The 27,905-nt window shown below is 43.3% G+C and overlaps 1 protein-coding gene across 1 annotated transcript in view; it reads right to left on the reverse strand.

Annotated features, from left to right (window-relative positions):
* SIGLEC1 (sialic acid binding Ig like lectin 1) overlaps positions 1 to 27,905 on the reverse strand; it is an 87,984-nt gene that overhangs the window by 6,471 nt on the left and 53,608 nt on the right. Inside the window, exons 12-17 of the mRNA XM_056552918.1 lie at positions 27,475 to 27,729; positions 23,022 to 23,321; positions 19,678 to 19,932; positions 11,923 to 12,222; positions 4,027 to 4,281; positions 3,355 to 3,651 (exon numbers count right to left, since the gene is read on the reverse strand). Coding sequence (XP_056408893.1) covers positions 3,355 to 3,651; positions 4,027 to 4,281; positions 11,923 to 12,222; positions 19,678 to 19,932; positions 23,022 to 23,321; positions 27,475 to 27,729 — 1,662 coding nt within the window. The remainder of the gene's footprint in view (positions 1 to 3,354; positions 3,652 to 4,026; positions 4,282 to 11,922; positions 12,223 to 19,677; positions 19,933 to 23,021; positions 23,322 to 27,474; positions 27,730 to 27,905) is intronic.

The raw sequence follows: 27,905 nt of genomic DNA on the forward strand, positions 1-27,905 counted from the left end.
TTATTTCAGATCATAAGATCGGAATAACAGGTGCAGGACGTGGAGGAGAGAAAAAAGCCACACACGACTAGTTTCACGCCGGACGGCGCTTTCTCTGGCTGACTTGGCTAGTAGTTATATTCTTGTATATAGGAGGCAGTATTATAGTAGTTATATTCTTGTATAGAGGAGCAGTATTATAGTAGTAATATTGTTGTATATAGGAGCAGTATTATAGTAGTTATATTCTTGTACATAGAGAGCAGTATTATATTAGTTATATTCTTGTATATAGGAGCAGTATTATAGCAGTAATATTCTTGTATATAGGAGGCAGTATTATAGTAGTTATATTCTTGTATATAGGAGCATTATTATAGTAGTTATATTCTTGTATATAGGAGCAGTATTATAGTAGTTATATTCTTGTATATAGGAGGCAATATTATAGTAGTTATATTCTTGTACATAGGAGCAGTATTATAGTAGTCATATTCTTGTATATAGGGGGCAGTATTATAGTAGTTATATTCTTGTATATAGGAGAAGTATTATAGTAAGTTATATTCTTGTATATAGGAGCAGTATTATAGTAGATATATTCTTGAATATAGGAGCAGTATTATAGTAGTTATATTCTTGTATATAGGAGGCAGTATTATAGTAGATATATTCTTGTATATAGGAACAGTATTATAGTAGTTATATTCTTGTATATAGGGGCAGTATTATAGTAGTTGTATTCTTGTATATAGGAGCAGTATTATAGTAGTTATATTCTTGTATATAGGAGCAGTATTATAGTAGTTATATTCTTGTATATAGGATCAGTATTATAGTAGTTATATTCTTGTACATAGGAGCAGTATTATAGTAGTTATATTCTTGTATATAGGGGGCAGTATTATAGTAGTTATATTCTTGTATATAGGAGGAAGTATTATAGTAGTTATATTCTTGTATATAGGAGGCAGTATTATAGTAGTTATATTCTTGTATATAGGAGCAGTATTATAGTAGTTATATTCTTGTATATAGGAGCAGTATTATAGTAGTTATATTCTTGTATATAGGAGCAGTATTATAGTAGTTATATTCTTGTATATAGCGGTAGTATTATAGTAGTTATATTCTTGTACATAGGAGCAGTATTATAGTAGTTATATTCTTGTATATAGGGGGCAGTATTATAGTAGTTATATTCTTGTATATAGGAGGAAGTATTATAGTAGTTATATTCTTGTATATAGGAGGCAGTATTATAGTAGTTATATTCTTGTATATAGGGGCAGTATTATAGTAGTTATATTCTTGTATATAGGAGGCAGTATTATAGTAGTTATATTCTTGTATAGAGGAGCAGTATTATAGTAGTAATATTGTTGTATATAGGAGCAGTATTATAGTAGTTATATTCTTGTACATAGAGAGCAGTATTATATTAGTTATATTCTTGTATATAGGAGCAGTATTATAGTAGTAATATTCTTGTATATAGGAGGCAGTATTATAGTAGTTATATTCTTGAATATAGGAGCATTATTATAGTAGTTATATTCTTGTATATAGGAGCAGTATTATAGTAGTTATATTCTTCTATATAGGAGCAGTATTATAGTAGTTATATTGTTGTATATAGGAGCAGTATTATAGCAGTTATATTCTTGTACATAGGAGTAGTATTATAGTAGTTATATTCTTGTATATAGGAGCAGTATTATAGTAGTTATATTGTTGTATATAGAAGCAGTATTATAGTAGTTATATTCTTGTATATAGAGAGCAGTATTATATTAGTTATATGCACAGAAGAAAAAAAGTGCTTGCCAGCACTTTACGGAACTGTTTCGGACAGATTCAGGAACCAGGTTGCATACATCTTGCTGCTGAAGCACTAAGGGAGGAGCGCTATCTGGGGTAGAGGTGCCGACTATCCACTCTTGCTGAGTTATTATTATATTAGTTATATTCTTGTATATAGGGGCAGTATTATAGTAGTTATATTCTTTTTTTTTTTTTAAACTTGAAGTTTATTAAACATTTTTCAAGTTAATACAAACAAAAGGCATCAAAATATGTATGAATCAGTTTTGCAGTATTTAAAACAAATCAATTAACCAAATTACATTCCATTTAGTTTAGCTGTATGGTCATTTTAGTAAAGAATATAGAACCAACACAAAAAGAAAAATCAACCACAAAATAAAAGGTAAAAGGTGAAAGCTCCACGGGTGTGAATCGAAATAGAGTAGGAGGCTAAATTGAAGGGTGACAGTAGTATTAAAGAGGACTAAATCTGGACTATATTTTGAGGGTTATGTAGCCACATGTCCCATCTGTATAACATATATTCTTGTATATAGGAGGCAGTATTATAGTAGTTATATTCTTGTATATAGGAGCAGTATTATAGTAGTTATATTCTTTTACATAGGAGCAGTATTATAGTAGTTATATTCTTGTATATAGGGGCAGTATTATAGTAGTTATATTCTTGTATATAGGAGCAGTATTATAGTAGTTATATTCTTGGTATATAGGAGGCAGTATTATAGTAGTTATATTCTTGTACATAGGAACAATATTAAAGTAGTTATATTCTTGTGTATAGGAGCAGTATTATAGTAGTTATATTCTTGTATATAGGGGCAGTATTATAGTAGTTATATTCTTGTACATAGGAGCAGTATTATAGTGGTTACCGTATATTCTTGTATATAGGAGCAGTATTATAGTAGTTATATTCTTGAACATAGGAGCGGTATTATAGTAGTTATATTCTTGTACATAGGAGCAGTATTATAGTAGTTATATTCTTGTACATAGGAGCAGTATTATAGTAGTTATATTCTTGTATATAGGGGCAGTATTATAGTAGTTATGTTCTTGTATATAGGAGCAGTATTATAGTAGTTATATTCATGTATATAGGAGGCAGTATTATAGTAGTTATATTCTTGTGTATAGGAACAGTATTATAGTAGTTATATTCTTGTATATAGGAGCAGTATTATAGTAGTTATGTTCTTGTATATAGGAGCAGTATTATAGTAGTTATATTCTTGTACATAGGAGTAGTATCATTGTATATATACTATTGTACATATGAGGCAGTATTATAGTAGTTATATTTGACATAAAAGGCAGCATTATAGAAAGTATATTCACCGATCATTAGAGCTGACATGTTCCACACAAACCCTGAACTAACAAAAGTTTTGATTTGTCTCTACGGCATATCAAGTGTTTTCATTGAATGACAGGGCCCATTTATTTATGTTGTTGTCTGGTAGCACACATAGAACAAACATATATATATATATATATATATATATATATATATATATATATATTACATAATCATCCTCTACTCACTTTGTGCTGTGAATCGTATTGTGGTTTCCAAAGTGCCGAGAGAATTCTTGGCCTCACATGTGTATTCCCCTTGATCCTCACTTGTGATGTCTCCAATTTCTAGTCTCAATGTGTTGTGAGAAGAATATAGTCGGAGCATTTGGGTAGAATTCTGGAGATTGGAAGGGTCCAATAGTTCTTTTCCTTTACGAAGATACATCTGTGAGGGAGGGTTACTGTCCACTGTGCACAATATGATTCCGAGCTGTCTACCCTGAAGTTCTAAAAATGAATTTATGGAAAAGTTCTTTGGGGGATCTATTAAAAGAAAGGTAAAGAAAATAACTATTGAAGAAGACTATGTAAAAACAATGGACGTCTCTACTGAGAAGGATCTAGCTGACAAATGTTTTTCCTGTAATATGGAAGATGTTAAAGGGGTACTCCACTGCTCAGCGTTTGGAACAAACTGTTCCGAATGCTGGAGTCGGGAGCTCGTGACATCATAGCCCCGCCCCCTCATGGCGTCATGCCCCACCCCCTCAATGCAAGTCTATGGGAGGGGTCGTGATAGCCATCATGCCCCCTCCCATAGACTTGCATTGAGGGGGCATGACTTCACAAGCTCTCGGCTTCGGTGTTCCAAACGCTGAGCAGTGGAGTACCCCTTTAAGCTGAAGGACATTTACTCACATAAAACAGATAAGGAGACTGGTGGAGATGTCTTGGAGCCCTCTGTTGTATGGGCCGTGCAGGAGTATGACCCAGCATCGCTGCCGCTTACTTTCCCAAGGCCAATGGAACTCACTTTGACTTCCCGGAACCCCCGACTATTCTTGTACCAGGTGTAACTATTTATTTCTTGAGGATTATCTAAAACTTCACAAGTCATTGTGACTATGTTCCCTTCTCTCATTTCTGAGGATGGACTGACAAGAACACGGACTTCTGGAAAAGAGCAAAAAATATATAATCGGCAGACAAAGTGGTATATAATCAAATAGGAAGAACAACCATCCATTAAAGGGGTACTCGGACCCTAAGACATCTTATTCCCTATCCAAAGGATAGGGGATAAGATGCCTGATCGCAGGAGTCCCATAGCTATCACGCCCCCTCCCGTAGGATTGCATTGAGGGGCGGAGCGTGATGTCACATGGGGGCGGAGGCGTGACGTCAGACGCCGCCGGCATTGTGGTCGACCGTAATCAGACCCAGAGCGAACATGCTACGGGGACTGATTACAAACGGGGTGCCGCGTGCATGATCACGGGCGTCCCCAGCTGCGGGACTCCCGCGATCAGGCATCTTATCCCCTATCCTTTGGATATGGGATAAGATGTGTAAGCATCGGAGAACCCCTTTAAAGGGGTACTCCGGCCCTAAGACATCTTATCCTCTATCCAAAGGATAGGGGATAAGATATCTGATCACTGGGGTCCTGCCGCTGGGGACCCCCGCAATCTAGCATGCAGCACCCACCTGTGAGCACTGCAGGAAGCGCTGAAGGCTCCAAGTCTTATGCCTCCCGACTACGGGGGCAGAGTCATGATGTCACAATACTCCATCCCCCTGGTCGAGAGGCAAATTCATGTACTTTGCTCAACAAAATCATACATTTGGAACACTGATATATGGACAAAGAAGTGGTAGCTTGTAGAGTGGAGAGGAAAAGGCATTTTTTCTTTCAGTTTTAAAAACAGAGATAGACTATAGTTTTGATACATAAGTATCTACTTATAATTTGTACTTGCACTAATTTGAATGCTGGGACTTCCTGCTGGGAGAGGGAATGGAGAGAGCTGCATAAGACAACCGATTCCCGACCAAATATATAAAATAAATAGACAATTTTATTGCTAAAACACCACGAACAAAAAAGTTTTGAAAAGATGACCCCTTTCTTCCTCAGGACCCTTTTGGATTTGTATATAATAGTTTAATTATTTATTTATTTTTGTTCCAGAATCGGTTACAGCTCATTTTGTGGCTACAGGGTTATGCCGGTAAGCACAATGTACAAGTTATTCTGGATTCATTTAGTTTTCTCATGATTTACCATTCCTATTATTTGGACCTTGGTTGGATATAGGCAGCACCTTATTTGTACCTTTATGGTCTATTCACACGTACAGTATTCTGCGCAGATTTGATGCTGCAGATTTCAATGTAAACTGAATGAGTGAACACAGCTTGAAATTCTCTGCATCAAATCTGCACAGAATACTGTACGTGTGAATAGACCCTTAAAGGGGTACTCCGGTGGAAAACTTTTTTTTTTAATCAACCGGTGCCAGGAAGTTAAACAGATTTGTAAATTACTTCTATTAAAAAATCTTAATCCTTCTAGTACTTATTAGCTGCGGAATACTACAGAGGAAATTATTTTCTTTTTGGAACACAGAGCTCTCTGCTGACATCTCTGTCCATTTTAGAAACTGTCCAGTGCAGCATATGTTTTCTATGGGGATTTTCTCCTACTCTGGACAGTTTTTAAAATGGACAGAGGTGTCAGCAGAGAGCACTGTGGCCATGATGTCAGCAGAAAATAATTTCCTCTGTAGTATTCCGCAGCTAATAAGTACTGGAAGGATTAAGATTAAGACGTTTTATTATTAATTTCAGTACACCTGCCATTAAGGGGTTAACGGTATGTGTAATGTCTCTTCTGCTTTTTTTTTTTTTTTTTCTTTTATCTCTGGATTCTCTCAATTCAATGTCTTGACGCAGAATTGTTCCCATAGTTAGTACAGACACCTTACAGCAGTATATAGAGAGAAAGGAAGAACCTGGAGTTCTTCTTTACTCCCATATAGAATATGGAATGTTATGGGTGAGTGAAATGTGTTTTTTTTTTTTTCAACCCCTTTAACCCCTTAAGGACCCAGCCCAAATATACCTTAAGGACCCGGCCATTTTTTGAACATCTGACCACTGTCACTTCAAGCATTAATAACTCTGGGATGCTTTTACCTTTCATTCTGATTCCGAGATAGTTTTTTCGCGACATATTTTACTTTATGTTAGTGGTAAAATTTTGTCGATACTTGCATCATTTCTTGGTGAAAAATTCCAAAATTTGATGAAAAAATTGAAAATTTTGCATTTTTTTAACTTTGAAGCTCACTGCTTGTAAGGAAAATGGATATTCCAAATAAATTATACATTGATTTACATATACAATATGTCTACTTTATGTTTGCATCATAAAATTGACGTGTTTTTACTTTTGGAAGACATCAGAGGGCTTCAAAGTTCAGCAGCAATTTTCCAATTTTTCACAAAATTTTCAAAATCGGAATTTTTCAGGCACCAGTTCAGTTTTGAATTGGATTTGAAGGGCCTTCATATTAGAAATACCCCACAAATGACCCCATTATAAAAACTGCACCCCCCAAAGTGTTCAAAATGACATTCAGTAAGTGTGTTAACCCTTTAGGTGTTTCACAGGAATAGCAGCAAAGTGAAGGAGAAAATTCAAAATCTTCATTTTTTACACTCGCATGTTCTTGTAGACCCAGTTTTTGAATTTTTACAAGGGGTAATAGATGAAAAATCCCCCCAAAATTTGTAACCCAATTTCTCTCGAGTAAGGAAATACCTCATATGTGTAAGGGAAGGAGCGACAATAGGATTTTGGAGAGGGAATTTTGCTGAAATGGTTTTTGGGGGGCATGTCACATTTAGGAAGCCCCTATGGTGCCAGAACAGCAGAAAACCCCAACATGGCATACCATTTTGGAAACTAGACCCCTCAAGGCACGTAACAAGGGGTCCAGTGAGCCTTAACACCCCACAGGTGTTTGATGACTTTTCGTTAAAGTCGGATGTGTAAATGAAAAAAAAATTTTTTCACTAAAGTGCAGTTTTTCCCCCAAATTTACCATTTTTACAAAGGGTAATGGGAGAAAATGCCCCCCCAAATTTGTAACCCCATATCTTCTGAGTATGGAAATACCCCTTGTTAGGACGTAAAATGCTTTGCGGGCAAACTACAATGCTCAGAAGAGAAGGAGTCACATTTGACTTTTTGAAAGCAACTTTTGCTGAAATGGTTTTTTGGGGGCATGTCGCATTTAGGAAGCCCCTGTGGTGCCAGAACAGCAAAAAATACCCACATGGCATACTATTTTGGAAACTACACCCCTCAAGGAACGTAACAATGGGTCCGCTGAGCCTTAACACCCCACAGGTGTTTGACGACTTTTCGTTAAAGTTGCATGTGTAAATGAAATTTTTTTTTTTTTTTACTAAAATGCAGTTTTTCCCCTAAATTTTACATTTTTACAAGGGGTAATAGGAGAAAATGACCCCCAAAATGTGTAACCCCATTTCTTCTGAGTATGGAAATACCCCATGTTAGGACGTAAAATGCTCTGCTGGCGAACTACAATGCTCAGATAAGGAGGAGCGCCATTGAGCTTTTGGAAAGAGAATTAGTTTGGAATGGCAGTCAGGGGCCATGTGTGTTTACAAAGCCCCCCGTGGTTCCAGAACAGTGGAACCCCCCACATGTGACCCCATTTTGGAAACTACACCCCTCACAGAATTTAATAAGGGGTGCAGTGAGTATTTACACCCCACAGATCTTTGGAACAGTGGGCTGTGCAAATGAAAAATTAAAATTTTCATTTTCACGGACCACTGTTCCAAAAATCTGTCAGACACCTGTGGGGCGTAAATTCTCAATGTACCCCTTATTACATTACGTGAGGGGTGTAGTTTCCAAAATGGGGTTACATGTGTCGGGGGTCCATTGTTCTGGCACTATGGGGGCTTTGTAAACACATGTGGCCTTCAATTCCGGACAAATTTTCTCTACAAAATCCCAATGGCGCTCCTGCTCTTCTGAGCATTGTAGTTCGCCCGCAGAGCACTTTAAATTCACATATGGGGTATGTTCTTACTCAGAAGAGATGGGTTTACAAATTTGGGGGTGATTTTTTCCTTTTTCCCGATGTGAAAATGAAAAATTTAGGGTAACACCAGCATTTTAGTGAAAAAATATAATTTTTTTCATTTTCCCATCCAACTTTAATGAAAATTCGTCAAACACCAGTGGGGTTTTAAGGCTCACTATACCCCTTGTCACGTTCGGTGAGGGGTGTAGTTTCCAAAATGGGGTCACATGTGGGTATTTTTTTTTTTTTTTGCGTTTGTCAGAACCGCTGTAAAATCAGCCACCCCTGTGCAAATCACCAATTTAGGCCTCAAATGTACATGGTGCGCTCTCACACCTGAGCCTTGTTGTGTGCCCGCAGAGCATTTTACGCCCACATCTGGGGTATTTCTGTACTCAGGAGAAATTGCGTTACAAATTTTGGGGGTCTTTTTTTCCTTTAACCGCTTGTGGAAATAAAAAGTATGGGGCAACACCAGCATGTTAGTGTAAAAAAATTAAAAATTTTACACTAACAGGCTGGTGTAGCCCCCAACTTTTCCTTTTCACAAGCGGTAAAAGGAAAAAAAGCCCCCCAAAATTTGTAGTGTAATTTCTCCCGAGTACGGCGATACCCCATATGTGGCCCTAAACTGTTTCCTTGAAATACGACAGGGCTCCGAAGTAAGAGAGCACCATGCGCATTTGAGGACTAAATTAGGGATTGCTTAGGGGTGGACATAGGGGTATTCTACGCCAGTGATTCCTAAACAGGGTGCCTCCAGCTGTTGCTAAACTCCCAGCATGCCTGGACAGTCAGTGGCTGTCCAGAAATGCTGGGAGTTGTTGTTTTGCAACAGCTGGAGGCTTCATTTTGGAAACCCTGCCGTACAAGACATTTTAAATTGTTTATTGGGGGGGGGGCAGTGTAAGGGGTGGATATGTAGTGTTTTACCCTTTATTAGGTGTTAGTGTAGTGTAGTGTTTTTAGGGTACATTCACACTGGCGGTTACGGTGAATTTCCCGCTAGGAGTTTGCACTGCGGCAAAAAATTTGCCGCAGCCCAAACTTGAAGCAGAAAACTTACTGTAAACCCGCCAGTGTGAATGTACCCTGTACGTTCACATGGGGGGGGGGGGGGGGGGGCAAACCTCCAGCTGTTTCAAAACTACAACTCCCAGCATGTACTGACAGACCGTGCATGCTGGGAGTTGTAGTTTTGCAACAGCTGGAGGCACACTGGTTGGAAAACCTTCAGTTAGGTTCTGTTACCTAACTCAATATTTTCCAACCAGTGTGCCTCCAGCTGTTGCAAAACTACAACTCCCAGCATGTACTAATCACCGATGGGCATGCTGGGAGATGTAGTTATGCAACAGCTGGAGGTACCCAACTACAACTCCCAGCATGCCGAGACAGCTGTTTGCTTTCTGGGCATGCTGGGAATTGCAGTTTTGCAACATCTGGAGAGCTACAGTTTTTAGACCACTGCACAGTGATTTCCAAACTGTGGACCTCCAGATGTTGCAAAACTACAACTCCCAGCATGTCCAGACAACAAACAGCTATGTGGGCATGCTAGGAGTTGTAGTTTTGCAACATCTGGAGGGATATAGTTTAGAGACCACTGTATAGTGGTCTCAAACTGCAGCCCTCCAGCTGTTGCAAAACTACATATTCCAGCATGCTCAAACAGCTGTCTGGGCATGCTGGGAGTCGTAGTTTTGCAACATCTGGAGGGCTACAGTTAGAGACCACGCTCTCAGACTGTAGCCCTCCAGATCTATTTACCGGCTTCCGTAGGATCCCGGGAGCCGTCCTCTTCAGACGCACGTGACGCCGCCCGCCGATCAACGTCGCCTCAGGACGGGTAAGTGGACGTCGTCGCCCGATCCCCTTCGGTTCCCCATTCTGCCCCGCCTATTGTGGGTGGGCAGGACGGGGAAAACAAAAGTTAACCCCCCCCCGCCCCCCAATAGCAGGGATAGGAGAGGTGGCAACCCTGCCACCTCATTCCTATGCCCACAGGGGGATCGTGGGTGTCTTAGACAACCTCGATCCCCCTTCTATTCCGGGTCACCGGGTCACAATAGACCCGTATGACCCGGAATCGGCGCAAATCGCAAGTGTGAATTCACTTGCGATTTGCGCCGATCGCCGACGGGGGGGCCCCCTGGGCATTTGCACGTGGTGCATGCTGATTGATATCAGCAGTCACCCTGGCCCTGTCCCCGCCCGGAGCACGGCGGGGACTGAAATTCCCACGGGCGTATGGATACGCCCTGGGTCCTTAACCCCTTAAGGACTCAGCCCATTTTGGCCTTAAGGACTCAGACAATTTAATTTTTACGTTTTCATTTTTTCCTCCTCGCCTTCTAAAAATCATAACTCTTTTATATTTTCATCCACAGACTAGTATGAGGGCTTGTTTTTTGCGCGACCAGTTGTCCTTTGTAATGACATCACTCATTATATCATAAAATGTATGGCGCAACCAAAAAACACTATTTTTGTGGGGAAATTAAAACGAAAAACGCAATTTTGCTAATTTTGGAAGGTTTTGTTTTCACGCCGTACAATTTCTGGTAAAAATGACATGTGTTCTTTATTCTGAGGGTCAATACGATTAAAATGATACCCATTATTATATACTTTTATATTATTGTTGCGCTTAAAAAAAATCACAAACTTTTTAACCAAATTAGTACGTTTATAATCCCTTTATTTTGATGACCTATAACTTTTTTATTTTTCCGTATAAGCGGCGGCATGGGGGCTCATTTTTTGCGCCATGATCTGTACTTTTTTTTGATACCACATTTGCATATAAAAAACTTTTAATACATTTTTTATAATTTTTTTTTTAATAAAATGTATTAAAAAAGTAGGAATTTTGGACTTTTTAAATTTTTTTTCGTTCACGCCGTTCACCGTACGGGATCATTAACATTTTATTTTAATAGTTCGGACATTTACGCACGCGGCGATACCAAATATGTCTATAAAAAATGTTTTTTACGCTTTTTGGGGGTAAAATAGGAAAAAACGGACGTTTTACTTTTTTATTGGGGGAGGGGATTTTTCACTTTTTTTTTACTTTTACTTTTACATTTTTTTACATTTTTTTTTACACTTGAATAGTCCCCATAGGGGACTATTCATAGCAATACCATGATTGCTAATACTGATCTGTTCTATGTATAGGACATAGAACAGATCAGTATTATCGGTCATCTCCTGCTCTGGTCTGCTCGATCTCAGACCAGAGCAGGAGACGCCGGGAGCCGCACGGAGGAAGGAGAGGGGACCTCCGTGCGGCGTTATGAATGATCGGATCCCCGCAGCAGCGCTGCGGGCGATCCGATCGTTCATTTTAATCGCGAACTGCCGCAGATGCCGGGATCTGTATTGATCCCGGCACCTGAGGGGTTAATGGCGGACGCCCGCGAGATCGCGGGCGTCGGCCATTGCCGGCGGGTCCCTGGCTGCGATCAGCTGCCGGGATCAGCCGCGCATGACACGGGCATCGCTCCGATGCCCGCGGTTATGCTTAGGACGTAAATGTACGTCCTGGTGCGTTAAGTACCACCTCACCAGGACGTACATTTACGTCCTGCGTCCTTAAGGGGTTAAGTACCAGGACGTCAAGGCGTATCCATACGCCCTAGGTCCTTAAGTGGTTAATATTTTAAGCTGAGTTCTTAGTTACCTTCCACATTAAAGGTGACTGAGGCTTGGTTTTTTCCCAAAGAGTTCTCAGCAACCAAGACATAGCTCCCTCGATCAGAGGACTTGACACTTGTGATTTCCAGTCTCAGTGAACCTGGTGAGAAGTAAGCATGCATCCTCTCCTTGGACTTTCCTCCATCAGTTGAAGAAGCTACGAGTTTTCCTTCTTTGTACAAAGACAGATTCGATGGCGGATTACTGTCGGCACTGCCTAGAATAATGGCTATCTTGCTTTGCTCTGTATCCACAAAGGATTTTATGACCACATTTTTTGGAGGATCTGTAGAGAAAAAGCGTAGAATGTAATGTAAATGTGGATTAAAGGAGTACTCCGCACCCCTAGACATCTTATCCCCTATCCAATGGATTAGGGATAAGATGTCAGATCGCAGGGTCCCGCTGCTGGGGAACCCCTGGGATCTCGGCTGCAGCACCCACCTGTGTGGCTTCCGGCAATGCTGGAGGCTTCGGATCCCAACCACAATGGCGGAAGAGCGTGACGTCACGACTCCGCCCCATGTTACGTTGCGCCCCACCCCATCAATGCAAGTCTATGGGAGGGGCCTGATGGACCTCCCATAGAATTGCATTGAGGGGTGGGGCGTGACGTCACATGGGGCGGAGTCGTGACATCACTAGTCGGGATCCGAAGCCTCCAGCATTGCCGGAAGCCATACAGGTGGGTGCTGCAGCCTTTGGATAGGGGATAAGATGTCTGGGGGTGCGGAGTACCCCTTTAACTGTGTTTATAAAGTTAGACATCATATGCAAAAAATGCATCATACCATACTGTTAGGGATGCATGCATCATACCATACTGCAGGCAGACATGCTGGCCGTGAGTGCACCCCTGGCACCCCTGTTCTGTCCCCCCGGTGCCGGTGGCGCAGCTGTCTGCACCTTGGGATGCGGTCACAGGCGTCTGCCGGTCTGTAACTCACCCTGCCTCGCTCCTGCTCCTTCTGTCTGCTGGTGCGCGAGTGGCCACTTCCTAGGGCACGCGCGCCAGCTCTCAGAAATTTTAAGGGCCAGTACGCCCTTAATTGGTTCTTGCTAAATAGTGAAGTTATAAGTTCCAGCACTTCCTCTATTGCCTTTCCGGATCTGTGTGCCATCATTGCCTTAGAGAAAGAGTTCATTTGTGTCTTGTCTTGCCGTGTATCTGACCTTTGCTACGTTTCCTGACCTTGCTCCTGTGCCGCCTGCCTTCGGACCTCATGCTACGTGACATGACCTTGCTACAGTGCCACCAGCCCTGACCTCCCGCCTGTCCCGACTTTGAGTTGTTTCATCCTTCTTGTGCCACGTTACACCTCGGCAGCCTGTGTGGACGAGTAGTATTAGGGGTAGCAACCTGTGTGTCGCCTGCCGCAGCAAGTTGTCACGATTCGGCTGGCTGGAGGTGGATCCTCTGTGCCAGAGAGGGATTGGCGTGGACCGCGTCGGTGGACCGGTTCTAAGTTGCTACTGGTTTTCACCAGAGCCCGCCGCAAAGCGGGATGGTCTTGCAGCGGCGGTAGCAACCAGGTCGTATCCACCGGCAACGGCTCAACCTCTCTGACTGCTGAGATAAGAGCGGTACAATGGAGTAGACAAGAGCAAGGTCGGACGTAGCAGAAGGTCAGGGCAGGCAGCAAGGATCGTAGTCAGGGGCAACGGCAGGAAGTCTGGAACACAGGCTAGGAACACACAAGGAAACGCTTTCACTGGCACAATGGCAACAAGATCCGGCAAGGGAGTGCAGGGGAAGTGAGGTATAAGTAGGGAAGTGCACAGGTGAAGGTACTGATTAAAACCTAATGCGCCAATCAGTGGCGCACCGGCCCTTTAAATCGCAAAGACCCGGCGCGCGCGCGCCCTAAGGAGCGGGGCCGCGCGCGCCGGGACAGCACAGACGGGGAACGGGTCTGGTAAGCGAGTCGGGGTGTGCATCGCGAGCGGGCGCGTCCCGCATCGCGAATCGCATCCCAGCTGGGAACATTATCGCAGCGCACCCGGTCGGCAGGTCTGACCGGGGCGCTGCGAATAGGAGAACGCTGTGAGCTCTCCGGGGAGGAGCGGGGACCCGGAGCGCTCGGCGTAACAGTACACCCCCCCCCTTGGGTCTCCCCCTCTTTTTGGAACCTGTGAATTTGAGGACAAGATTCTTGTCCAGGATGTTGTCCTCAGGTTCCCATGATCTCTCCTCTGGGCCGCAATTCTCCCAATCAACCCAAAAAATTTTTTTACCTCTGACTGTCTTGGATGCCAGAATTTCTTTCACCGAAAAAACGTCAGAGGACCCGGAAACTGGAGTGGGAGAAACAACTTTGGGAGAGAAGCGGTTAAGGATGAGTGGTTTAAGGAGAGAGACATGGAAAGCATTGGGAATACGGAGAGAAGGAGGAAGAAGGAGTTTGTAAGAGACAGGGTTGATTTGGCACTTGATTTTGAAAGGACCAAGATAACGTGGTCCCAGTTTATAACTGGGGACACGAAAGCGGACATACTTGGCGGAGAGCCATACTTTGTCTCCGGGAGAAAAAATGGGGGGAATTCTTCTTTTCCTATCGGCATGTTTTTTCATCCGGGATGAGGCCTGTAAGAGAGAATTTTGAGTCTCTTTCCATATGGTGGAGAAGTCCCGAGTCACCTCATCAACATGGTGCAAACTAGAGGGCATGGGAGTGGGAAGGGGGGGAAGAGGGTGACGGCTGTACACCACGAAGAATGGGGATTTAGCGGAAGATTCAGAGACTCTGAAATTGTACGAGAATTCGGCCCATGGTAGAAGATCTGCCCAGTCATCCTGGCGGGAGGAAACAAAATGTCGCAAATAGTCACCCAGAACCTGATTAATTCTTTCTACTTGCCCATTGGATTGGGGATGATAAGAAGACGAGAAGTTTAATTTGATTTTGAGCTGATTACAGAGGGCCCTCCAGAATTTAGACACAAATTGAATGCCTCTATCCGAGACTATATGTGTGGGCAGCCCGTGAAGGCGAAAAATGTGTATAAAAAATTGTTTCGCCAACTGAGGCGCAGAAGGAAGTCCTGGAAGAGGGATAAAATATGCCATCTTGGAGAATCGATCAACGACCACCCAAATAACTGTGTTGCCATGGGATAAAGGTAAGTCAGTAATAAAGTCCATACCAATCTGAGACCATGGTCGTTCAGGAACAGGCAGAGGATGGAGGAGACCAGCAGGCTTCTGGCGAGGGGTCTTGTCCCGGGCACAGACTGTACAAGCCCGCACAAAATCAACAACATCAGCTTCCAGGGTAGGCCACCAATAAAATCGAGAGATGAGCTGGATGGATTTTTTGATGCCAGCATGGCCTGCGAGGTGTGAGGAGTGTCCCCACTTGAGAATCCTGAGGCACTGACGTGGACAGACCTGGAGGAGTCTGTCTGATGGAAGCTGGAGAAGTGGAGATCAGACAATCCGGAGGAATAATGTGTTGCGGGGAAGCTTCCACCTCAGAGGCATCCGATGAACGAGAGAGGGCATCAGCCCTAATGTTCTTGTCACCAGGGCGAATATGATTTTTAAAGTCAAAACGGGCAAAGAACAACGACCACCTAGCCTGGCGAGGGTTCAACCGTTGGGCAGACTGAACATAAGAGAGATTCTTGTGATCAGTGTACATAATAACTGGATATTTGGATCCCTCCAGCAGGTGCCTCCATTCCTCAAGCGACAATTTTATGGCCAGTAGTTCTCGATCACCAATGGAGTAGTTTTTCTCCCCCGGAGAGAAGGTCCTAGAAAAGAAACCACAAGTAAAAGCATGCCCGGAAGAATTTTTTGTAGGAGTACTGCTCCAGCTCCCACCGAGGAGGCGTCTACCTCCAGCGAGAAGGGCCTAGATGGATCAGGTCTGGAGAGTACGGGAGCAGAAGAAAAGGCAGTCTTGAGATAATTGAATGCGTCTTTCGCTTGAGGAGGCCAGGACTTAGGGTTGGCGTTTTTCTTGGTTAGGGCCACGATAGGAGCCACAATAGTGGAAAAGTGCGGAATAAATTGTCTGTAATAATTGGCAAACCCCAAAAAACGTTGGATAGCACGGAGTCCGGAGGGGCGTGGCCAATCCAATACGGCTGATAGTTTATCTGGGTCCATTTGTTGTCCCTGGCCAGAGACTAAGTATCCTAGGAAGGGAAGAGATTGACATTCAAAGAGACATTTTTCCATTTTGGCATATAATTGATTGTCCCGAAGTCTCTGAAGAACCATGCGGACATGCCGGCGGTGTTCTTCTAGGTTAGCAGAAAAAATCAGAATATCGTCTAGGTAAACCACAACACAGGCATATAGAAGATCACGAAAAATTTCATTTACAAAGTCTTGGAAGACGGCAGGGGCGTTGCAAAGCCCAAAGGGCATAACCAGATATTCAAAGTGTCAATCTCTGGTGTTAAATGCGGTCTTCCACTCGTCCCCCTCCCTGATGCGGATGAGATTATATGCACCTCTCAAGTCCAGCTTGGTAAAGATGTGGGCGCCTCATAGGCGATCAAAGAGTTCCGAGATAAGAGGTAGGGGATAGCGTTTTTTTACCGTGATTTTATTAAGTCCGCGGTAATAAATGCAAGGGCGTAAGGAGCCGTCTTTTTTGGAAACGAAAAAAACCCAGCTCCGGCAGGGGAGGAAGACTTGCGGATAAACCCCTTTTTTAAATTCTCTTGGATGTACTCCGACATGGCTTGTGTTTCCGGAGCAGACAGAGGATAGATTCTGCCCCGAGGTGGAGTAGTACCAGGGAGGAGGTCAATAGGACAGTCATAAGGCCCGTGAGGAGGCAAAGTCTCTGCTTGTTTTTTGCAGAAAACGTCAGCATAATCCAGATAGGCCTTGGGGAGACCAGATATCGGAGGAACCACAGGGTCTTGACTGACAGTACAGGGAGCAGGCTTAAGACAGTCCTTGTGGCAAGAAGTACCCCAGTTCTTGATTTCCCCGGTGGTCCAATCGAGGGTTGGGGAATGGCGTTGACGCCACGGTAATCCAAGGAGAATTTCCGAAGTGAAGTTAGAGAGGACCAGAAATTAAATTTTTTCGTGATGAGGTCCGATGCACATTAAGAGGGGTTCCGTGCGGTAACGCACAGTACAGTCCAATCTTTCATTATTAACAGAGGCGATGTAGAGGGGTCTGGCGAGACTGTTGATGAAAGAGGCCAAAATAAAATTTCCTGCAGATCCGGAATCCAAGAAGGCCATAGCTGAGAAGGAGAAGGTAGAAGAAGAAATCCGCACAGGCACAGTAAGACGTGGAGAACCAGAGTTCACATCATGAGCTGTCTCACCTTTGTGCGGAGTCAGCGTGCGTCTTTCCTGACGTGGAGGTCGGATAGGACAATCCTTCAAGAAATGTTCGGTACTGGCACAGTACAGGCAAAGGTTCTCCATGCGGCGTCGTGTCCTCTCTTGAGATGTCAAGCGAGACCGGTCAACTTGCATAGCCTCCACGGCGGAAGGCACAGTAACGGATTGCAGTGGACCAGAGGAGAGAGGAGCCGGGGAGAGAAACCGCCTTGTGCGAACAAAGTCCATATCCTGGCGGAGCTCCTGACGCCTTTCGGAAAAACGCATGTCAATGCGGGTGGCAAGATGAATAAGTTCATGCAGGTTAGCAGGAATTTCTCGTGCGGCCAGCACATCTTTGATGTTGCTGGATAGGCCTTTTTTAAAGGTCGCGCAGAGGGCCTTGTTATTCCAGGACAATTCGGAGGCGAGAGTACGGAATTGGATGGCGTACTCGCCAATGGAAGAATTACCCTGGACCAGGTTCAGCAGGGCAGTCTCGGCAGAAGAGGCTCGGGCAGGTTCCTCGAAGACACTTCGAATCTCCGTGAAGAAAGAGTGTACAGAGGCAGTGACAGGATCATTGCGGTCCCAGAGCGGTGTGGCCCAGACAGAAGGCTGACTACGAAAGCCACCTTTGACCTTTCAGTTGGAAACTGGTCCGACATCATCTCCAAATGCAGGGAACATTGTGAAAGAAAACCACGGCAAAATTTTGAGTCCCCATCAAATTTGTCCGGCAAAGACAATCAGAGGCTGGATGCGGCCACTCGCTGCGGAGGAGGTGCAGGAGCTGGCGAAGGAGATGGTTGCTGAAGCTGTGGTAGTAGCTGCTGTAGCATCACGGTCAGTTGAGACAGCTGGTGGCCTTGTTGCGCTATCTGTTGCGACTGCTGGACGACCACCGTGGTGAGGTCAGCGACAACTGGCAGCGGGACCTCAGCGGGATCCATGGCCGGATCTACTGTCACGATTCGGCTGGCTGGAGGTGGATCCTCTGTGCCAGAGAGGGATTGGCGTGGACCGTGTCGGTGGACCGGTTCTAAGTTGCTACTGGTTTTCACCAGAGCCCGCCGCAAAGCGGGATGGTCTTGCAGCGGCGGTAGCAACCAGGTCATATCCACCTGCAACGGCTCAATCTCTCTGACTGCTGAGATAAGCGCGGTACAAGGGAGTAGACAAGAGCAAGGTCGGACATAGCAGAAGGTCAGGGCAGGCAGCAAGGATCGCAGTCAGGGGCAACGGCAGGAGGTCTGGAACACAGGCTAGGAACACACAAGGAAACGCTTTCACTGGCACAATGGCAACAAGATCTGGCAAGGGAGTGCAGGGGAAGTGAGGTATAAGTAGGGAAGTGCACAGGTGAAGGTACTGATTAAAACCTCATGCGCCAATCAGTGGCGCACCGGCCCTGTAATTTTTATTTTTCACATGCAAATTTTTACGCAAATTTCCCATGCAAATTTTCTGGATTTTTTTCTCCCATGCAAATTTTTTTTGCAAATTTTCCATGTGAATTTTCGCATGGAAAAAAGAAAAAGTGAATGAACATAGCGAATATGCGAATTTCACAAACATAGGATGAATAATCTTCAATATATTCGCACAATATTGCGAATTCAAATATGGCCCCTGCTGCTCATCACTACTGAATTGTTATCAAACAGGGGGTGGAAAAGTAGCTGCAGGTTTATGAACAGCCACAAGACCCTTCTATCAACAATGGCAAAACCCAACACCATTATTGGGGGCACTAATGAAACTTTTTATAGTGTGTGAGAAGGTGAAGGGCATGGTGGTTGATGGGCGTTATGTGTCATCTAGGCTCCTGGCCTTGGTGAAGTAAGAGTTGGTATTTATTTAGTGTCTGTGCTGCGCTGACACTGTGGCCGTAGTATGGCTGGAAGGCCAATCCTGGATGGTTCTTACTGGGAATGGTCAAGTGTAGGGTGGGGGCCATTCCCCACAATCCAGGCCGTCTTTTGTTGGCCTTAAAGCTAGGCTGCCTCACCAGCTTCGGGGGATTTTGCATGTTGCAGCTCACACTGCCAGAGAGAGCTGTATGCGGAGATCATCCACGAGAGTGTGGAAGCTGGTGAGCAGACTGCCTGGAGGCTTGAAAAAGACTTGCTTGATGCCGCAAGGAACACAAGTTCCTTTGTTCTGCATTTAAGACTGTTTGCTGTTTGCCAAGTGTGAATAAAACACTGAACTTTTATTTGAAAAGTCCTGTTTCCATGCCTCTATACAGCAACCGCACCTGTCTGCGAGAGCGAGTCATCACAAGTGCTCATCTTTTTTATGTAAACAACTGTCTGTATTGTGTGCCAGATGTTTTCTAAGACACTTAGAGGTAAATTTCTATGTACATTAATTAAATTGTCTCTAAAAATATCCATACTGTTCAGGTTATAACTTGACTAGTCAGCCATTGTATACTTACATAGTACATTCAAAATAACAGACTGAGAGCTCTTGGTTCCTTGTTGACTCTCAACACTGCAGTGATATGCTCCTCTGTCTTCGCTGATCACATTAGTGACCTGCAGGGTGTTTACGGGACCTTCTGAGTACATGACTCCGTTTTTATACCAAGTGTATGTTGCGGCACTTACAGTCTTGGTAGCAACTACACAAGTCAAGTTCACTGCTTCTCCTTCTTGGACCACCGATGATGGCCAGATCACGATTCTGGTGGCTGTAAATGAAGACGAGAAGCTGAGAGGATAAGTAACATTAAATTACAGATCATGGAAGAAATACCAGTTGTATACTGAAAGGAGGTTTCTAATCTCAGAAATACAGAAAAGAACCTAAATGTGTCTAAAAGCTCAGCAGACAATGCCCAGCTCTGTGCAGTGCAGCACAGTTGTTTTCATGCTGCCAGTGCTTGTTATGGGTGGGATTACTGACATGAAGCCCCTCAGAGCTTCAAATTGCCTAAAATTACAAATGTTTGGACACCCCTCTATTACAAAGTGTATGGTAATGCTGTAATTCCCACTTTTCTTCACAGACAACACATGTCCTACTATGGAGACACTGCTCCACTATTACTCTGCAGGTGCTATTTACTCCCTCTACAGAAGATGTCAAGAGAGATAACAATTAGAGATGAGCGAACTTAAATTTGATTCGTCACGAACTTCTCAGCTCGGCGGTTGCTGACTTTTCCTGCATAAATTAGTTCAGCTTTCCGGTGCTCCGGTGGGCTGGAAAAGGTGGATACAGTCCTAAGAAAGAGTCTCCTAGGACTGTATCCACCTTTTCCAGCCCACAGGAGCACCTGAAAGCTGAACTAATTTATGCAGGAAAAGTCAGCAACCGCCGAGCCGAGAAGTTTGTGACGAATCGAATTTACTGTAAATTCGCTCATCTCTAATAAGAATGCTTCAGTTCTCAAGCAGATAAGCCGCTGCAAGAGCAGTCCAGTAGGGACTTATTATCCCTCCATTGCAAACATACAAATACATGGCTGGGCCCGCTGAAAGGGGATATGGGGTACCTACATAATATTAGGGAGGTGGTTTTAATGTTATTTTTGATAGGTGGATGAATGTTATTAAAATATTTAGAGGAATATATATATATATATATATATATATATATATATATATATATATATATATATATATATATATATCTCCCCTGGAAAACATTTTTTTTTTATCAACTGGTGCCAGAAAGTTAGACAGATTTCTAAATTACTTCTATTTAAAAATTTGAATCCTTCCAGTACTTATCAGCTGTTGTATGCTCCACAAGAAGTTCTTTTCTTTTTGAATTTCCTTTCTGTCTAACCACAGTGCTCTCTGCTGACACCTCTGTCCATTTTTAAGAACTGTCCAGAGCAGGAGAGGTTTGCTATGGAGATTTGCTCCTACTCTGGACAGTTCCTAACATGGACAGAGGTGTCAGCAGAGTTCACTGTGGTCAGAGAGAAAAGAAATTCAAAAAGAAAAGAACTTCCTGTGGAGCATACAACAGCTGATTAGTACTGGAAGGATTAAGATTTTTAAATAGAAGTAATTTACAAATCTGTTTAACTTTCTGCCACCGGTTGATTTAAATAATTATTTTTTTCCAGTGGAGTACCCCTTTAACCTTTTACCTGCTGTTATGAAAAAACCTTTTGACACATCCTAGCTGCTGCCGCTTCACTCCCCGCTCTGTGTCTATGAGACCGAAACGGTCCCATAGACTTCCATAATAAGACCATGTCAGTCATGTGACACAGAACCAGGAGTAAACGCTCTAAGCAGGCACTTCTCCCGGATTGCTTTGGCAACTGGTCTGGGTCCGAACACTCAGAAAAGGATAATTTTCATTGTTAAAATACCAGTTACCATTGTATTATGATCCAAAAACCTTTCCCCGATCCATGGGTTGCACCTGGTATTGGACCTCAGCTCTGATAATGATAGGATCCGATTTACAATACGAGACACAACCAAAGGACAGGTGTGGCGCTGTTTTTGGAAGAAAACAGTCATGTTTTTGATATGTATAAAAGAAAGGGGGTGGAAAAGTGAGGAGAATAAGATGTTTGTCTGGAAGATTCTCTTGAGAGGAGTCATGGTTGGAAGAAGTCAATATGGTAGAATGGAGAAGAAAGGGAAAGTGACCAACTCTAACCAGTGAAGACATCCCCTGATGGATCCAGTCCCTGGATGTAACAGCTGGTATCTATCACTATATGGGGGGGTATTTAGTAACAGTATGATAGTGATCATCGTGATATTGACAGCATTATTTGGTAACAGCATATTATTCACTCACTATGCAGTGGCAATATGTGGCCATGGAGTGATGGCATTATTTGTCCCCAATATAGTGGTATTATTGGTAATATTGTTATTACTAAGATTTGGTCAGTATGATGGTAATATGTATGGTGATAATATTTTTTACTTGCATACTGATATTATTTGGGAACTGTATTAGATGTATTCAATGTCATATGTTGAGAATTGTTTCACACCTATGTTGTTGTGGGCGGGGGGGGGGGGGGAGGATGCAAATTATGTATTTCTCATCAATGGGTGGGAGCTGAAGTGTGGGCCCCAAGAATGAATTCCCATGGTGGGTCAAAGGTACTACAAATCCAACACTGGTCCTTGGATTTTGCATAACCAAGGACAACATTTACATGGAGTTTGTAAGTTCTCCCTCTAGTTTGCCCATTTCTGTTTAAAACATTGGTCCTAGGGTGTAAGTGTGTATGTGAGATACATAACTTAAAGGGGTAGTGCAGCGAAAAATAACTCATCCCCTATCCAAATGATAGGAGATAAGTTATAATTTGCGGGGGGTCCGAGCGCTGGGACCCCCTGTGATCTCCTGAACGGGGACCTGACATTGTGTCGGAAGCGGCCATTTCGAACCCTGCAGGAAGCTGCGGCTGACACACCCCCTCCATGTATCTCTATGGGATACATGGAGGAGGCGTGTCAGCCGCCGCTCCATGCGGGGGACGGCACGCCCCCTTCCAGTAGACTGCCAGGGCCCCGTTCAGGAAATCACGGTGGGTCCCAGCACTTGGACCTCCCCTGCAATCTACAACTTATCCCCTATCCTTTTGGATAAGTTATTTTTTACTAAGCTCTATTGTGGATGGGGACTGATGTGACTGATCACAATCTTTGTATATAGCTGCTACATAGGCAACAGGAAATACATTATAGGGGTTTATATCTATTTTTTTATATTTCGTTTTAGAGGAAAGATATTTTGACCCTGAAAAAAGGTCAGAAAGAGAAAAGCTAAATTATTAGCAGAATTTCATACTTTGTGAAGTGAAGTTGACCGTCGCTCTTGACTCTCCAATATGGTTGCTTGCTACGCAAAGATACATTCCTTCATCCTCCAGCCTGACGTCATCGATCTCCATCTTTACCATATTTTGTGAAGAGGATACTTTTATCCTGCCACTTGGGGATCCCATGGTGTCAGATGACCATATAATCCGTTCTTTGAAGTACAAAGCCAAGCTGGAAGGAGGATCGCTGTCTACCGAGCACTGAATGATGCCAGTTTGTCCGCTCTGTGCTTCCCAAAATGATGACAACACTGGTGTTCGTGGGCCATCTAGGAAAAAACAATTATATCATTTTCTCTAGAGTGGGGTCTTAGTTTTAGCAATAGAACACATGCACACATTTTTATATACCGTATATACTCGAGTATAAGCCGAGTTTTTCAGCACGATTTTTCATGCTGAAAACGCCCCCCTCGGCTCTTACTCGAGTGAACTCTCTGCCTGTCAATCCCTTCATCAGTGGTCTTCAATCTGCTGACCTTCAGATGCTGCAAAACTACAACTCCCAGCATGCCCGGACAGCCATCGGCTGTCCGGGCATGGTGGGAGTTGTAGTTTTGAAACATCTGGAGGTCCGCAGGTTGAAGATCACTGCGGCCTTCATCGTCATCCAGACCCCCCCCCCCTTTGGTTTTCTACTCACCTCCCCTCGGTGGGAAGTTAGGTTGAGCTGGTCTGGGCTATCTATGCTGCAGGGACCGTCCGGTGGGGAGGGTTAGTCGTTCCGGGCTGTCCATCTTCACCGGGAGGCCCTCTTCTTCGCTCTGGGCCGGCCCCGGACTACTGACGTTGCCTTGACGACGACGCACAGGGACGTTCATTTGCAGGGACGTCACGTTGGCAACGTCACTAGTCCAGGGCCGGCCCGAAGCGGAGGGCCTCCCGGTGAAGATGGACAGCCCGGAACGACTAACCCTCCCCACCGGACGGTCCCTGCAGCATAGATGGCACGGACCAGCTCACCCTTCCTTCCCACCAAGGGGAGGTGAGTAGAAAACTAAAGGGGGGTCTGGATGATGACGGAGGCCGCAGTGGTCTTCACTGAGAAGGGATTGACAGGCGGTGATGATGAAGGGGGGGATGATGACGGGGGTGTTAATGACGGGGGTCTGGATGAATGAAGGAGGGGAGGATGTATTTCCCACCCTAGACAACAGTGCAAAGGTGCTGCTCTATCCCCGTATCCTGGCTTCCGTGCTGCAGACCGGCAGGGTGGCGTTCCCTTCCACGTGCAATTAGTAGAAAACGGAAGATGTCCAGCACCAGGAAGGCAGGTAAAAACTTATTTATTGAGGTACAAAAGTGACAAACAGCATATCAAGGAGCGTAGAGCCTACGCGTTTCAGGCTAAAGAGCCCTTAGTCATGGCATAAAAACTTTACAGCACTGTGTTCTTTTATAATAAAATACATTAGAATCACATGATCTGAGCAGCAAAGTAATGGATCATCTAAAAAATGCGGCATGGAGTTGATCACAAAACACTAAGACTGTTATACATAGATAGACATGGTGTTCAATACACGGGTATACAAGACAGCCACAAGATTCAGTTGCACTAATACTTATATTATCGTAAGCAAAGTTGTAGTCTGGCTAAATAGATGGACCATATTTACTAGTTACTTCTATTATTAAAACGTTAGTATAAGGTCTTGTCTCAAATTTAACCCTTGTGGTTCTCTCGTGCCTAGCATGAATATCCAGAACGATTCCCTGTTGAGAACCATCCTCCTTAAATCCCCACCCCGTCTCGGTTTCCTAACTTTTTCTATGCCCATGATTTGTAATGTACTCATGTTGCCTCCATGAACATCCCTGAAATGCCTGGACAACGCAGAAATATTACTATTAAAAGACAAAGTATTTTTTGCATCAGATATGTGCCTGCGTATCCTAGTCTTCAGGGAGTTCATGGTGCAACCTACATACTGGCATTGGCATGATGTGCAGGACGCTAGATAAACTACATTTTTTGTATTGCAATTAACATAATCCTTCAAAACAAAAGTTTTAGTATTTGAATATGATTTAAATTCCTTGTTGACCTGCATGTAACTGCAAGTGATACAGACATTATGCCCACACTTCCAGTTACCTGCATGAAGCAACCAATTCGTACCAGTATGTTTGTTGTCAGCACCACAAAACATACTGGGTGATAGAATAGATTCCAAAGAGGGACCTCTTTTGGACACCATTTTGAAGTTGTCCTGTAAAAGATTATATAAAACAGTGTCTTGATGCAGTATAGGTAAATTCTTTTCAATGATATTCCTAATTTTATGAAATTGTTTGCTGTACTGTGTGATGAAGAAAGGGGGATGAGCCCTGTCCTGTCTCGTTGTAAATTCCTTGTCTTTAGTACCATGTGCAATAAGATCCTGTCTATCTAGTTTGGCCGCTCTATTTCTAGCCTTATTGAGTGTCTCCGGGTGATATCCTCTTTCCCGTAATCTATTAAAGAGCAGGTCCGATTCATGTATAAATGTTTCTTGTTTGCTACAATTGCGTCTTAGTCTGCACCATTCCCCATAGGGGATGTTGCGGAGAACATGTTGGGGATGGCATGATGTGGCTTCTAGGATAGAATTCCCTGTGTTCTCCTTTCTATAGGGGGCCGCCACAATCCTATTATTATCCACAGAAAAACATACATCCAGGAAGGGTATGCTTTCCTGCGAAAAATAGTAGGTGAAGGAAAGGTTCAGATTGTTATTATTAATGTATTGTACAAACTCTTTAAACTCCAATTCCGAACCTTCCCACACAAAAATGAGATCGTCTATATATCTCCCCATCCATTTTATCTGTTTTTGGTATGGATTACTGTTTGAGAAGATCACCTCCTCTTCCCACTGACTCATAAAAATATTGGCAAAAGATGGGGAGTATTTAGCCCCCATCGATGCTCCCCTGGTTTGAAGAAAGAATCGGCCATCAAACATAAAGTAATTATTTTTCAACAAAAATTCCGTGGCCATTAAAATAAATTCCTTCAAACCAGGGAAGTATCGGCTGTATGTATCCATATGTTTAGCCAATGCTCTGATGCCCTCTGGCCAGGGAATGGATGGATAAAGGGAGATCACATCACACGTGGCCCATGCACATGCGGAATTCCACCTAATACCCTCCATTACCTGTAAGACATGTTTAGTATCCCTGATATAGCTGGGTGTGACCTTAGTGAGGGGTTGTAAATAGGCACGAGAGAACCACAAGGGTTAAATTTGAGACAAGACCTTATACTAACGTTTTAATAATAGAAGTAACTAGTAAATATGGTCCATCTATTTAGCCAGACTACAACTTTGCTTACGATAATATAAGTATTAGTGCAACTGAATCTTGTGGCTGTCTTGTATACACGTGTATTGAACACCATGTCTATCTATGTATAACAGTCTTAGTGTTTTGTGATCAACTCCATGCCGCATTTTTTAGATGATCCATTACTTTGCTGCTCAGATCATGTGATTCTAATGTATTTTATTATAAAAGAACACAGTGCTGTAAAGTTTTTATGCCATGACTAAGGGCTCTTTAGCCTGAAACGCGTAGGCTCTACGCTCCTTGATATGCTGTTTGTCACTTTTGTACCTCAATAAATAAGTTTTTACCTGCCTTCCTGGTGCTGGACATCTTCCGTTTTCTACTATTTCCCACCCTAGGTTTATAGTTGAGTCAATAACTCTTACTGGGTTTTTGGGGTGAAAGTAGGGGCCTCGGCTTATATTCGGGTCAGCTTATACTCGAGTATATACGGTACACATTTTTATATGTAAATGTAACAATTTCTTCTAAAAAGGTCATTGGATGGTTAGTTGTTAAAGAGTGCTACTCCTTCTTAGCGAGAGGTTTCCCACTCAAAACACCCCTCTATGATCTACAACAAACCACTGATCTGTACCAGCGGCTTACTCTCTGGTCGACTCAACTGATCCTTGGACTACAAGGATGGCCATTTATCGGAATGGTTTTGATGAAATATTACAATCACCCTACAGAGGCCGCTTTATGGGAAGATAACCAGCTCTTTGTCAGGGCTGCTGGAAGTAGGACCCATGGCAGTCATCTGCTTGCCCTATTGGCCTAATTTTGAAAGGGGTTGTCCTTGTTGAGACTTTGCCAAGTTAGACATTTAATACCAATTCACAGTATAAGTGGTAGGTGGAGATGGTCTGATTGCTGAGGCCCCCATGATCACGACCTCACAAAAACGGGCGGATAGAGGATACATATTTTTGGAGTTTAATATTAAGTCTGTGATTAAGAAACGGGGGGATTAGATTAGATTTCTCACATTTAATAAATTCTTGAATCTGTTTTTAGAATTTCTTTTGTTTCGGGGATGTTGGATTATTTTGGTTGAAATATTCAGATGAGAAAACGTTAGGAAATATTTACTTTTTTACTTACAAGACACGTGAAGGAAGACGGATGGCGAGACACTGCTGTCCTCAGTTCCCTGCACAACACAGTGATAATACCCAGTGTCACTGTCCTTTACATTGTCAAACACCAGTTTGTCATCACTGGTCTTACTAAGCCACCTGCTGTTCTTGTACCAGATTTTTTCGGTCAGCTCTGACTGCGTCTTCATAAAGTTACATGTCATCGTCACTTGGGAACCTTCCAGAACTTCCGTAGATGGAGACACCAAAACTCTTGCAGCTAAAAAAAAGGAAATGACAAGTGGGGTTTAAAATATTAAATCAAATTTTTTTACTATGGTATTGGTGTTCTCCTCTCCTTCATTGTCTTTTAATACTCTATCGATTTTCAAGTACCCTTGATCTCTAACAGAAGATGGTCCTCCACCACTTATGGTAACCTACAGTGTAAATAAG

This window comes from Hyla sarda, chromosome 1 (assembly GCF_029499605.1).
Source record: "Hyla sarda isolate aHylSar1 chromosome 1, aHylSar1.hap1, whole genome shotgun sequence".
Lineage (NCBI taxonomy): Eukaryota > Metazoa > Chordata > Amphibia > Anura > Hylidae > Hyla > Hyla sarda.